Source organism: Podarcis muralis, chromosome 12 (assembly GCF_964188315.1).
Source record: "Podarcis muralis chromosome 12, rPodMur119.hap1.1, whole genome shotgun sequence".
Classification (NCBI taxonomy): Eukaryota; Metazoa; Chordata; class Lepidosauria; order Squamata; family Lacertidae; genus Podarcis; species Podarcis muralis.
In genome coordinates this window covers 52,125,958-52,139,608 of record NC_135666.1, presented here as the reverse complement: position 1 = coordinate 52,139,608, position 13,651 = coordinate 52,125,958, and the positions used below count along the sequence as shown (strand labels likewise).

General features: G+C 39.6%; 1 protein-coding gene across 5 annotated transcripts in view; it reads right to left on the bottom strand.

Moving 5' to 3' along the window:
• FBXL2 (F-box and leucine rich repeat protein 2) overlaps window positions 1-13,651 on the bottom strand; it is a 31,747-nt gene that overhangs the window by 13,501 nt on the left and 4,595 nt on the right. For 2 of the 5 annotated variants that reach the window (XR_013390257.1, XM_028750695.2), the window contains exons 1-10: window positions 11,351-11,612; window positions 9,690-9,751; window positions 8,167-8,221; window positions 6,750-6,824; window positions 5,198-5,292; window positions 3,802-3,870; window positions 3,623-3,718; window positions 3,251-3,377; window positions 2,990-3,064; window positions 355-485 (exon numbers count right to left, since the gene is read on the bottom strand). Coding sequence is in view for 3 of the 5 variants with exons in the window: in XM_028750695.2 (XP_028606528.2) it covers window positions 355-485; window positions 2,990-3,064; window positions 3,251-3,377; window positions 3,623-3,718; window positions 3,802-3,870; window positions 5,198-5,292; window positions 6,750-6,824; window positions 8,167-8,221; window positions 9,690-9,751; window positions 11,351-11,377 (812 nt within the window). In the remaining 2 variants the exon portion in view is untranslated. Of the gene's footprint in view, window positions 1-354; window positions 486-2,989; window positions 3,065-3,250; window positions 3,378-3,622; window positions 3,719-3,801; window positions 3,871-5,197; window positions 5,293-6,749; window positions 6,825-8,166; window positions 8,222-9,689; window positions 9,752-11,350; window positions 11,618-13,651 lie in introns of those variants that run through there. The other 3 variants (XR_013390258.1, XM_077916437.1, XM_077916436.1) reach the window with 3 other exon arrangements.

Below are 13,651 nucleotides of genomic sequence, written 5' to 3'. Positions count from 1 at the left end.
TAAAACCACACAGGGGAGTATCCTAGCCATACTTACTTGGAAATAAGTCCTGTGGAACTTACTTAGAATAGAAAGTTGCCTTCCATTGGGTCAGGTCCACCTAGCTCACTGAGTCGCAGAACTTCTCCAAGGTTTCAGACAGGAGTTTTTCGCAGCACCACCTGGAGATGGCAGGGGTTGAATCTGGGCCCTTCCCCATTTTCCTGTTTTGCTTTTCGATAAATACGCATTGGACTGCATCATAGCTGTCACTGAAAACTATTAGGCACCTGCTAGTCTGATGACGATGAATGCAACTTCAAAGCAGAGGGAGACAACCACCACTCAGTAATGTGTGAACTGAATAGTACTCACTTCAGTCTTGGACAGTTCAGACCAAGTGCTACGAGGGAAGCATCTGTAAGGTTTGTACAACCAGAAACACAAAGCGACTGGAGTTGGTGACATCCTCTACAGATACCTGCTATGCCTTCATCCGATATTTGCTGTAGCAAAGAACAGTGGAAAGTTCTGTCATCTGAAGTTAGGCAATTTCTCTTAAGGTGTTATCAAGTTTACACAATTAAATAACAAATGTTAACAATTATCATGCAGTTTGTTCCATACTGTTCATTTTCACTACAAAGGCATGCTAGTCAACTTTTTTATAGATTCCGCTCTATAGTCATCTGGAAAGGAGTTTCCTCAAACACAGTGCTTTATCTTGCAGTTTGGTGCACTATTTCAAAGACTGATTTCCTTTCAACCTTGATAATGTGCATTTTGCTGAAGGAAGCAAGTATACTAGCAGCCAAAAAGAAAGAGAGAAACTTGCGTGCAAACATGCCGAACGATAATTATGTCAAGAAATCACTATTACAGTCAAACCTTGGTCCTTGAACGGGTCCGTTTTCAAAGGTTTGGCTCTCAAACGCCGAAAACCTGGAAGTAACTGCTCCGGTTTTCGAACAATTTTTGGAAGCCAACGTGCCACACTGCTTCAGTTTTGAATTTCACTATTGCACTGAGGCTTCCACTTTCAGTTTTCGGTTGTCAAACATTTCGGAAGTCGAACAGTCTTCTGGAACAGATTACGTTTGACAACCAAGGTTTGACTATACAGTGGTGCCTCGCAAGACGAAAAGAATCCGTTCCGCGAGTCTCTTCGTCCTGCGGTTTTTTTGTCTTGCGAAGCAAGCCCATTAGCGGCTTAGCGCTATTAGTGGCTTAGCGGATCAGCTGATAAGCGGCTTAGCGGATCAGCTGATAAGCAGCTTAGCGGCTTGGGGAAAAGGGGGGGGGGGAGGAAAAAAACCCTGCAGGAACTTGCAAGACATTTTTGTCTTGCGAAGCAAGCCCATAGGAAATTCGTTTTGCGAAGCACCTCCAAAACGGAAAACCCTTTCGTCTAGCGGGTTTTCCATCTTGCGAGGCATTCGTCTTGCGGGGCACCACTGTAGTTCATGATTCTAGGAAAGCAAGAAAACAGCTGGAAAACAATGGGAGGGCACTGATGAGACTTTTTTGTGAGCTCTTATAGAGAAGGGGAAATATGAATCACCTGGCCCCCACTCCACATCTCATTTTTTAAATCCATCAGCAACCATGCTGGGTGATTGATTGATTGATTGATTGATTGATTGATTGATTGATTGAGATCCAGCGCTGAGGGCCTTCTGGCGGTTCCCTCATTGCGAGAAGTGAGGTTACAGGGAACCAGACAGAGGGCCTTCTTGGCAGTGGCGCCCACCCTGTGGAACACCCTCCCTTCAGATGCGAAGGAAATAAGCAGTTATCCTATCTTTAAAAGACATCTGAAGACAGCCCTGTTTAGGGAAGTTTTTAATATTTAATGCTGTATTGTTTTTAACACTTGATTGGGAGCCGCCCAGAGTGGCTGGGGAGACTCAGCCAGGTGGTAAAGGTAAAGGTAAAGGTACCCCTGCCCGTACGGGCCAGTCTTGACAGACTCTAGGGTTGTGCGCCCATCTCACTTAAGAGGCCGGGGGCCAGCGCTGTCCGGAGACACTTCCGGGTCACGTGGCCAGCATGACAAGCTGCATCTGGCGAGCCAGCGCAGCACACGGAACGCTGTTTACCTTCCCGCTGGTAAGCGGTCCCTATTTATCTACTTGCACCCTGGGGTGCTTTCGAACTGCTAGGTTGGCAGGCGCAGCCAGGTGGGCGGGGTATAAATAATAAATTATTATTAATTATTATTATTGATCCCTTCCTTTCCTGCTAGCTGGGAACTGCTCTGGAGCTCCTAACAATGGCGTGGCACAAGTTGTTAGGTGTTATCACTGCTTTGGTGGGAGACGGAAGGTTAATTGTTATGATGTGCCCTTTTGTGTGTGTTGGCTATAATGGATCCATAACTGAGTTGTTTGGCTGAGCACCTGCTACCATCTTCATCTAGGTGTCTAGGGAAAAGAAATCTTGCAGGAACCATAGTAGGACAGCCTCTCTCAGTGATAGAGGGAAGACAGGCATAGCTAGAAGAGGGAACACCAAGATTACAGGTACTTGAGGACTGTGTCCCTCGCCAAATTCAAATAATTATTGACTACTGGTTGTGCTGGCTCGAGTTCATGGTTCCTCATCCGAACGGCCACAAGTTCCCTACTTTTGGCATGTCATGTGCACCAAATTCCTGACCTTGGAATTGATTATTTGCCCCTTCTTTGATATGCCCTAATAACTTTAGGCTCCTATTTTTGATATCTTCTTTTATAAAGTGGCACTTTATAAAAGAAAATGGAACAACCAGGACAAACTGAACATTAGCTGTATGACAATATTTTCAAAACTGTGAATGCATGGCAGAAGCTTGTTTGGTACATGTGTATTCTCAATATTAAACTGTGAAGCCTAGCATTAAAATTTTCTCAGAACAGAACCCAGAACAGCTTAAGTTCGAGAACCAAGGTACCACTGTAGTTTTCATCCTAGGAGAATGACCTTTTCCATCTAATCATAGAAGCTACAAAGTGCAAAGAGAAGTACTTACCATGCATGACTGCAAGTTTAAGATAACCAGTTCATGGCAATGAGTCTCAATGTGGTGAAGCGCCTCATCTACCAGCTGTATTAATGAAGAAAAAATAAATTGGCAGAAGAAGTGGACATAAGCAGTATGGCATGGCAAAATATCATGTCAATAAATGAATACTGCTTTACTATTCAAAAAAAACAACAAAAAACTTTGTCAGATACCCCAATATAAAACTAACTCTTATGGGTTCAACTTGGTACCTTAGCAGGTTTGTACCTGTGTGCATCCTCTAAGAAATAGTGCTTTTAGTCCATTGCACCCTTTCACCAGTGCTTCAATGCCATCTTTTGTAATCTGATCACACCAGGAAAGATTCAAGAGTTCCAGATTTTGGCATCCCTCACTGCAACAAGAAAGAAAACAAAGCATTGTGTTTGAGTAGTTATTATAGCAGCAGAGACAAATTAAATTCTTCTTAACAAATATTAAAGGTAACTGCCAGCCAGCACAGAACAAAAACTTGAGGGAAAGGCCACACACAGTCGTAAAGATTTAAACACCAGCAATACTAGTAATAGGCAGCACCAGTCGATTTCCAGATATAAACTTAAATCATTTCAATGCAAGTTGAATAATAAAAAGCTTTACCTTAAACTTCTCAAAGAGTTGTTTGTGATGGAAATACAAGATGTCAGATCCAGATGTTTTAGCCTGGGGCAAAATTTGCTAAGGCTAAAGCAAGTGCTGTAAAGGAAGAGAGGCACTAAAAATGAATCGAACTAATTTTTTAAAAAAATCAGTTTTCCCATCCAACACCATTGGCTTACCTATCAGTAATTTTTGTGCATCCATTAAGGTTCAAATGTTCAATGTTTCTACAGTTCTGTGCAAATGTTCTGCAAAAGCAATAAAATTAAAAAGCCCAAATAAGTAGAGCACATTTTTATGTACTAATGCACTCTCCCATCAGGCATTTACAATACATCAAAAACACAGTTGGCTGTGTTTGAGATAATATTCAGGTTCTGTCAGAGCTTTCAGGCTAAAAAACTATTTGCAACTTATTAATCTCATATCCATTCCTTTAATTATTATGCCATCATGTGAAGGAGGAAGTGTCTCTGCACAGCTGTTCTGCAATTCCCCAAACAATTAAAGTAAAATGTTAATTACGGTAAGAATTTCTGAATTATTTTAAATGACTTACAGTTTGATCCTATGATGACTGGAGAGAAAGGGACTTAAAATGCACATGACCAGGTTTTTAACATCCCATTCACAACCTTGTTGCCAGACAGTTCTAATAGCAATGTTAGAAACTGAGATATGAAAGCTAGGAGCTAAATGGCACCTTAAACCTAGGTTATGGGTGCAACAACGGAATGTCTAGGCATGCTTTTTTATAAGAAGAATACAAAACCATAAATAAATGAACTGCAGCTAAATTATGATGTTCATTTTTCACATGTTCTAGTCCTTCCCCTGCCTACCCCCCTAATATTCTTAAAAGGGTCTCTTCTCCAGTCTTCAGAGAGTAGCTCAAAGTGGGAAGGGAGAAAATAGTCCTCTTTTCCTTCCACTCTGCAGTTTTAATCTGAAATCTTAAGCACAGTACTGCGCCCAGAAGCTCAGAAACTGATTGCGCTAATGAAATTCCCTGTGACAAAATGCACCTAGAACAATGGGAGTTTCCAACACTGTCTAACAGGTGCTGCACTGATGGGGTCTGGCAGGCCCTATACCCCTGAGACACTGGCATTCAAAAGTTGTACACCCTACATTCTTTCCAGTGATGGTACCGCAGGTGAATAAAATGAGCTTCTAGCCAGGACCTACAGGTTTATTGTACCTTATTCCAGACAAGGGACTGTCACAAAACCAGCTAGCCAGGAAATGTGAGTAGCGGGTCAGTGGCTGCAAGATGTAATGCTTGTGACAGAATAGCTACTTATAGGGATACTGTAGGCAATGCACCTCTCACTGTCTAGTTTGTTCCAGTCAGCAATGGCAGACTCCCTTTCCCCTTTGACTAACCAATTCTGGGTTCAGAGCTCAGCTGCACTGGCATTTTCATCAGTATCGTTGTACTCATGATCCAGAATTGGTCAATGTGGTACTGTGTATTCTACTCAAACACTTGTTGCAGCCTCCACCTTTCCATCATGGTTGATGCTGAAAACTGTAATGCAATTTTAAAAGAGCAACTTTTAAAATATTACTTACTTTAAAGAAGTATCTCCAACCCCAAGACAGCCTCTCAGACTCAGTTGTCTCAGGAACCCACCACATCTTTTGGAAATATTTTCTAAGACCCGGCCCTTAAACAGATGAAACAAATATCAACTTCATATCTAACCAGATGCCTTTCAAGAGGAGCTCCATGCCAGGAAGAATAATGTCTAAAACAGACAAAAACAAAACAAAAAATGTTTTTATTGCTGAAGACCTCAAGCCAACTCTGTTTAAATGAACTGCCAGGGATACTGGGAAGAGCCATACATGGACATGGCAAAATGATCACTTTTAGCATACACAGATTTCTTCAAAAATATATAAAACTTACATGGTGGTGGAAATCTCACACCACCTAAGTATGTAGGCTCCAGTATTGGAAATGCTCAACTAAAGTATAAAGAACCTGCTAAATCAGGGCCAATTTAAACCACAACCTTTCCTCTTTGCCAGGACGGAAATGCCCCATTCTAGATTTCTATATCTCTGAAGTTTAGTTCTTTGTTAACCTAACTGAATCATAACAACCTGGAATCAGGACAGTATGTGCAGGATTGAGATCAATGTTAGGAAGTGCTTTCTGTTGCAACATTTGAGATACAATGCAAAAACCTTTAAAACTCAATGTCCATTTATCTCCCATAACAGCAGAGTGCATCATGATGCAGGCCATGAATTCAAGCAGTACCCAACCTCAAGCCAGAGGGTACTAAAGAATTTAAAGATCTTAAAGAGGGTTAGCCTCTCTAAGAATCTAATGTTATCCACAATGGGATGGAGCCTAAGAGAGGTAGTATGAAGGCAGAGCCTTAAAACAGGCTCAATATGGGCTCAACTTTTGTCAGAGCAAGCCACTCATTCAGAGCTATCTGTAGTTCTGATCTGCCTTGCCCTGTGGGATCCAGCCCCAGACCAGAACAGGACATCGTTAGGCTTCTTCTCTCTCTTTTTTAACTATGTGACTGGTGCAAAGAGGAAAAAGATGCACTATAGCAACAATGATGGAGCAGTCCTAAGCTTCAGTGGTATATGGAAAAACATTTCTTACAAAAAGTTTCATTGATTTCTGTTAAGAAAATACAAAATAAAAGTTTGCAATATTTGTTTTAAGAAAATAATAATAATTGAATGCCTTAAAAGAACTATGAAGTGGAGACAGCGAAAGCTCAAGGCATTGTGTAATCCCCTCAGCTGGTAAAACCTGTAGATTTAATTCTTTTTCAACCTTTTGAGAAAGCTGCCTGCCCATCATTTGTTTTATGTACAGAAAAGTAGTTTTTCATTATTATCCCTTACTTTATATGCAATGTAGCAAAGTAAGAAAATGAAACCAGACATAGTGCAATCAGTGGGCAAGAGGTCAGATGAGGTTTTGCCTGTTGCTCTAAAAAAAAAAAAAGATAATTAAAAGCAATTGACTACTTTCAAATCAAAGTTCAATCAATAATGCTAGATAAAAAGGTAAAATTAAATCAAATCTGTACTTCAAAGTTTCAGTTTTACATTGTTTTTATGATAGTGAAAAACGTTAAGTGTTACGAACCTCTACATCTGTCTGAAAGTTAAAAAGGTCTATTCTTTGCCAGTTACTCCCATCCAGGGCCAACACATTCCAAGACTGAAATAAACAAAGAACACATATATGCACATTATAGATATAGATATATGTATGTATGTAACATAATAACCAATGTCTTTTCAAAACATCACTCACAAAAGGTATGATGAAAGCATGAAGAATTCAGAACTAGGATTTTTCCATGTTTAAAATGGTTCTTAATTGAGGAAAACTACTTTTTAAGCAATATTTTAAGGCCCAGTTTCTTGAGAGATAAATATCCTGTAAGAGTGCAAGAATATTACCTAAATGCAAAGTTAGATGAAATAATACTTACTTGGTATGATAAAGTAGCTAAGAGTGCAACTTGTGAGCCAACTTTTAATTTCACCTCAGTTATGAACTCACTAGGAAGTCTTAAACAAACCACTATTCTCTTTAGCTTATCATTTGCAGATAAATAATAGATAATAATAATAGGGGAAACTGGGAAGGACTGTCCTACAGTTTATTCAAAAGGTCAATCAACTTTCAAATGCAGCCCAACAGAACACCCTTTCGCAGTAAATATTCTGCAGAAAGAATTTAAAACAGAAGCATATCTTAAAAGGCAAAGGTAGGATAATCACGGTAATATGCTACCTTCCAAGAGAATCTCATTCTTTTGTGATTCAATCTCTGCTTGCAATTTGTGTGTGTGTATTCTACAATCACATTTAACCCTGGAGAAGAACCAGCATCTGGTATATACACTTCAGGTTACAGTCTCCACTAACCCAGAAATAGTGCTTCAGGTTAAGAACTTTGCTTCAGGATGAGAACAGAAATCATGCTCTGGCGGCGCGGCAGCAGCAGGAGGCCCCATTAGCTAAAGTGGTGCTTCAGGTTAAGAATAGTTTCAGGTTAAGTACGGACCTCCGGAACAAATTAAATACTTAACCCGAGGTACCACTGTACTGAATAAGCCTCAGGCTCATCACCTACCCTTGCTCCTTCACTGATGCAAGGAGGCGGCTAGAAGACTTTGCTTCCGTTTTTAGTTAATCACAGTTTAGCATTGTGTTTTAAATAAACGGCTGTGGATATTTACTACAGTTTACCAAAGCAAACAAACTTCATATTGTGGCTTTTAAAGTTTGTTTGCTTCAATAAACCATTGCTATTATTAACCACAGTTCAGGATTCAGACATCACACTAAACAATGGTTAATTGAAAAAGGATCCAAACTCCCCCTCATGGTAAAAGAGGAAGAAGGACCATTCAAGCTTTGCAACCAACTCTTTTTTCTGCTATACAGTGAAAACAGTGAGATTCCAAAGACAATTAATGTAAGTGTACATTATACATTCATTTTTTTACTTAGAGAAGAAATGAAATTACAAAGCAAATACCTAGCAGTACCTTAGAAACTTGTGCGCATCGACACAAGGTAATTACATCCAAGAAGGAAAATATTCTATAAGAAAGTAAAAAAGAAAGAAGTAAAACTGTTCTTCAACAATCCAGTCTAACATACTCCTGTAAACATATTAACTCAAGTTAAAAACATATAGATCAGTCAGATCAGAGTAGTATTTGAAAGCTGCCAACCAAAGATGTTTTAAAGGCAGTTATAAGAACTTTTCTCACATATAATTACACAGCTTGAAGAATGTTACAGCAAGGTGCAATACAGGGGTAGTCAACCTTTTTATACCTACCTCCCACTAATGCATCTTTCTTGATAGTAAAATTTCCTTACCGCCCACCAGTGCTAGATGGCTTGTGTCGCAGAACCCCCTACCGCCCACCTAGAATCCTGAAACACCCACTAGCGGGCGGTAGGGACCAGGATGACAACCCCTGGTATACCATATACCTCCAATATATATATTTATTCCATACAATTCTGGATAAGCTACTAGATTTTATTGTTTTATTGTTGTTAGCCGCCCTGAGCCCGGCTTCGGCTGGGGAGGGCGGGATATAAATAAAATTTATTATTATTATTATTAGATAAACTCTCTTTGAGACCTTTCTGTTCCCATCAATCTAAGGGTAAGAAAACTATGATTAGGAAATAGCCTACTAGATATTGTCATGTAACTCAGGACCCTTCTGCCAAACTATGCTGTTCTGCGTGCTTAAGAAGAAAATCAAAGTCTCAGCTGCCACATTCAGTGCACAAAGTTAAGCCACACAGAAGAGTCTAGAAGTCCCACTTGATTGTATCAAGCAAAGGAGAGGAATAGAACTTTTTTTATTGTCACTGGTACCTGTAAATGCAAACCAAAAAACAATTTCGCTCAGCAGAGGTTTATGGTGGATAGTTGATTTTAACTTTGGAAAGAGTTATGAGAACATTATATCTGCAGCAGCTCATACACTCAATATGAAACTCATATTTCATGCCTATATTTTATCTGCTACAGGGGTAATAGCAGCTTGAGAACAATGGTGTATGGAGGATGAAAGAATCCCCTTCTTCCACTGCTCTGATCAAAATTGCAACTTTCCCCCCTCTCCACTGATGCTTTAAAATTTAAAAGGGCAAAGTATGGGGGAAGTGAGCCAAGAGATAATGGAAATCCAGCATCAACTCCAAGTGGACACGAGTAGTCGATTCTCTGTTAGTTCTTATGCAAATTCCCTCCCATTCCCATGCCATAATAAAAAAATATCCTGTATTTACCAACTTTTCTAAAGTTTGATTTTTTCACAGAAAATTCCAAATTGACAACAATGAAAAAGCTATTGTTTCCTAGCCGCATTGGTAACGCGCTTTTAAAAAACTATACTCAAACTACATACTGACACATTTTTGCAACAAATGAAGTTAAAACTAGGCATGTATAAGTTTTTATAAAACTTAGATTTGAAACGAATGAAATCCATTTTATAAGCAATAATCAGATTAAAACTATAAACTTCTAATGTAGAATTACCTTAAAAGGAGTTCTTTTGGTAACTTTCTGTTAATAAGAGCTTCATCATCATTTGAGAGTGCCTAAAAAGAAAGAGAGAGAAACCACAGTATTTTGGATGACTGTTCCTTTAGATCAGTGGTTTCCAACCTTTTTTGGGACATGCCCCACCTAAGCATCTCTAAAATCCTGATGTCCCTTCTGTGATATGTAATTCTTATTCAAAAAGTGAACTATTCACATGGAGGAAGCCTAAAAGGCCATTAAAAGGTAAAAGGAACCCTGACCATTAGGTCCAGTCGTGGCCGACTCTGGGGTTGCGGTGCTCATCTTGCTTTATTGGCCGAGGGAGCCGGCATACAGCTTCCGGGTCATGTGGCCAGCATGCATAAGCCGCTTCTGGTGAACCAGAGCAGCACACGGAAACGCCGTTTACCTTCTCACCGGAGGAGTACCTATTTATCTACTTGCACTTTGACGTGCTTTCGAACTGCTAGGTTGGCAGGAGCAGGGACCAAGCAATGGGACTGATCGGCAAGTCCTAGGCTCTGTGGTTTAACCCACAGCGCCACCCGTGTCCCTTAAAAGACCATTAACTTGGTCTAACTCATTCTTGCCCCCCCCAATCAAATCGGCCCCCTGTGGGGTGTGTGCCTCATGTTGGGAACTATGGCTTTAGATCATGATGCCCTACAGATTCAGTTGTACTCTAATTTTCATTAATCCAATGGCTGATTGTCAGAGATGACAGAAGCTGTATGCCAACAATATCTGAAAGGCATCACACTGGCTATTTCTGCTTTAGGTGAGCCATGTATTTTTTTTTTCTAATGGGAAATCAACAAGACCATTTCAAGCAGAGTTGAAATGAATAACTTTGAGATCAAGAAAAAAATAGATATAAATATGGAACAAACATATGTTAGTCAGTTCGTAAGTTTATTGTTTTAGCCAAAGGCTGTGACAAACTTGTAGAAATAATAATAAAATAATACAGAACACCCATAATATATAATCCAACATCTATGATATAAAAGAGAGAAGATACCAGAGACACCAACAAGTCTAAATCTAACTTAATTTCAGATTAAACCTCCGAGTCACCAAAACAATTTATAGTGATTTTATCTGACTCATTTTTCCTGATCTTTTTTGTATCCAGTGCATAAATGGCCGCTCTCTGTGTTACGAAGCTTTTATTGCCATTCAAAAGAATTGAAACATTTCTGCTGGGGAACACCTGCTTGCTTCTGAGAATGAAGGTTTCAAAAAAGGGTTTTCTTGGGTCTCTATATAAAGAATAGGCTAACAGATAATGAGTGATGTCTTCCACCTAAGGCTGACCACAAATACAAAGCCAATCTGCATATGGAACCTGTGGTTGCCATCACTTGGAAACACAGCTCAATAAGGATATTTTAAAGGAAACTGGTGAGAGTTTGGTCAAATAACTAGCTCTAAAATGCTGTTCTCAGGTGTGGGGGGAAATTTGGTGTTCCTAATTAGTTGCAGGTCCCTTCTGGATTCTAACCAGAAGAGCCAATCCCTAAATTGACACTTATTCAATGTCAATGCAGAGCTCAGTTCTGGAAAATAGTAATAGTCTAAAACAAATTGACAAGCAGCTTTTTATATTTAATTGGGAAGCAGCTATCAGGTTCAGAAGGCCACCTCCATATTACCTCTGTTGCCACCACCAAAGTCCACATTGGGTTCCTTTGTAATCTTTGTGCTGATAAAAGAAAGTATCAACTTTTAAGTTTCATAACTAAATTTAAGTGTGTTCTCCCTTTTGCAGCAGTGGAAGCATGAACACTGCTATAAAACATAAATATCGTAGCACAAGCATTTGTGAAATTATGCTATTAGCCAATTCCACCCCCACCCCCTGGATACAATTCCCTATTATACACAATGCATTTAATCCTCTTAAAATAGTAACGTTTAGGGTCTGTTTGTTTTTAAAGGATTCCACATACTTATCCCCCCCGCCCACCCCAATGGCAGTTTTTGAGAGGGTGCCAACTGGGAAAAGTCTAGAAATTCCCTAACTTTAAAATATTCATTTTAACAAACTAATGGAGGTCTTTATATGTGAAAGCTTGAAAATCACATCAATTGCAGTGATTGCTTTGATTCAAAATTGCTGAGTAATTCAACAGCTTCATTACTGTGAATAGGTTGGTTGTGCTACTCTACTATAGCAAACCAAGATTAACAAATGTATCGTGACAAACATTTCTGGGCTAGAGATAGTCAAAGTCATTTATGCCATGTCCCTGAAAGATTATGCTGCAACAAATTTGAATTTTTAGTGTTTTATGGTTTCTGGTATTAGCACAATTTCCTCCAAAAATTACCCAAACTACATAATTTATTTTAAAATTTAAGACAGGGTTAAATGGCACTGAAAAACGCTTCTTAAATTACTTATAATTACTTCAAGTTATGAAGACAGGAGTGTTCTATGATATGAATTCCCTGGCATTTTGAAGTCAATTTTTTAAAAGCTGAGGGCTACAGTACAAAACCTGGATCTGTGTCCGTTTCACAAGCAGAGAAAGAAAATTGACAAAACATCTGCAGCAAGGCTTCTCTTCCCTCCACTTTCCCAAGGGGGACTGGCTATAACACTGGCTTACAGGAGGATCACAGACTTGAGAGTGGTTGGAAAGCATTGCAGAATACTGCTTTACATATTGAACAGCTTACAGCTAGAATAAATAATAGAAAGAAAAGAGCAATTCTAACCATTGTTGCCTGGAAAACTGTTCAGAGGGTAACTATTAGAAGAAAACAAGCCTAGTTTCCCAAATGATTAACCTCAGCATAAACATGATCTAATCCCTGAAGTTTTTAAAGATAACCTGCTGTATAATAGAGAATTTTCTTCCAATTACACTATTCCTTTCTAGTTTTATATCATCAGTGATATTCATATGGAGAAGGGCAGATAATTTACACCAAAGGGGATGTACAAGTGAGGGGAGTGAAATCTCCTTCCCACTTTGCATCCCCATATGCCATTACTTCCTCTTCTCTTCTCCCCAGGCTCTCAATATTTTCAGCATAGCAGCACGACTGGAGTTAAAAATGCCCTAGTTCATAGACTATTCATTTTCCCCACTTAGCACTGAAGTGATCACACATGTCTGATTCATTTGTGTAAAAAGTGAGTAGCTATGGTTTAAATTTATCAAAACGGTTATGTGGTTAAGGCAAGCTGAAGCCCCAAATCCATTATCTCAGCAACTTTATAGAATGTCCCTGTATATTATATTCCCAAAATAAAACCTTCCATATATTAACCACTAAGGACTATTTGGTCAGCTTTAAAGGAGCCAAGTAGGATTTTAACCTTTTTTTTTACTTTGACTGTTGACTGTTGGTCAGGGTCTATGATCTACTTCAGTCTATCGGGGCTGCGTGGAGTGGGGTGGAGGTAAAGTTAGTTCTGGTCAGGGAATGAACTAGACTAAGCACACCAAGACATCACTGTGGGTAAGGACTGCCCCAAATCATTCTCTCAAAGCTTACCAGCATGAGGGAAAGTGAAAAGAGTATTAACAGTCTTATTGCTCTCAAAGGCTTAGCACCTTAAATGCCACAATGCTCCAGGAGTCTCTTCAACATCCACAAAGGTGTTGGCAGACAAGATAATGGATCAGGTTGCTAGGAGCATTTGCTAGGAGCCATTGTGAGGACAAACAAGCAAAGATGCCAACAGGCAATACACTGGACTGTTCAGGGCTACATAGTTGTTGCAGGTATGCTAAAAAAAAATAGTCCCAGTTTCACTCCATATTTGCCTGTCTTCAGTCCAGTTTGGGGTTGGAGTCAAACAAGACTCCTACAAACAAACAAAAATACAGATCACTCCAAGCTGTTTTTTGCCCTCAGTTGAATATATGTACAGTGGTACCTCCGGTTGCGGACTGGGATCCATTCCAGAGGTCCAGCTGGATCCCAAGGTTTTCGCAACT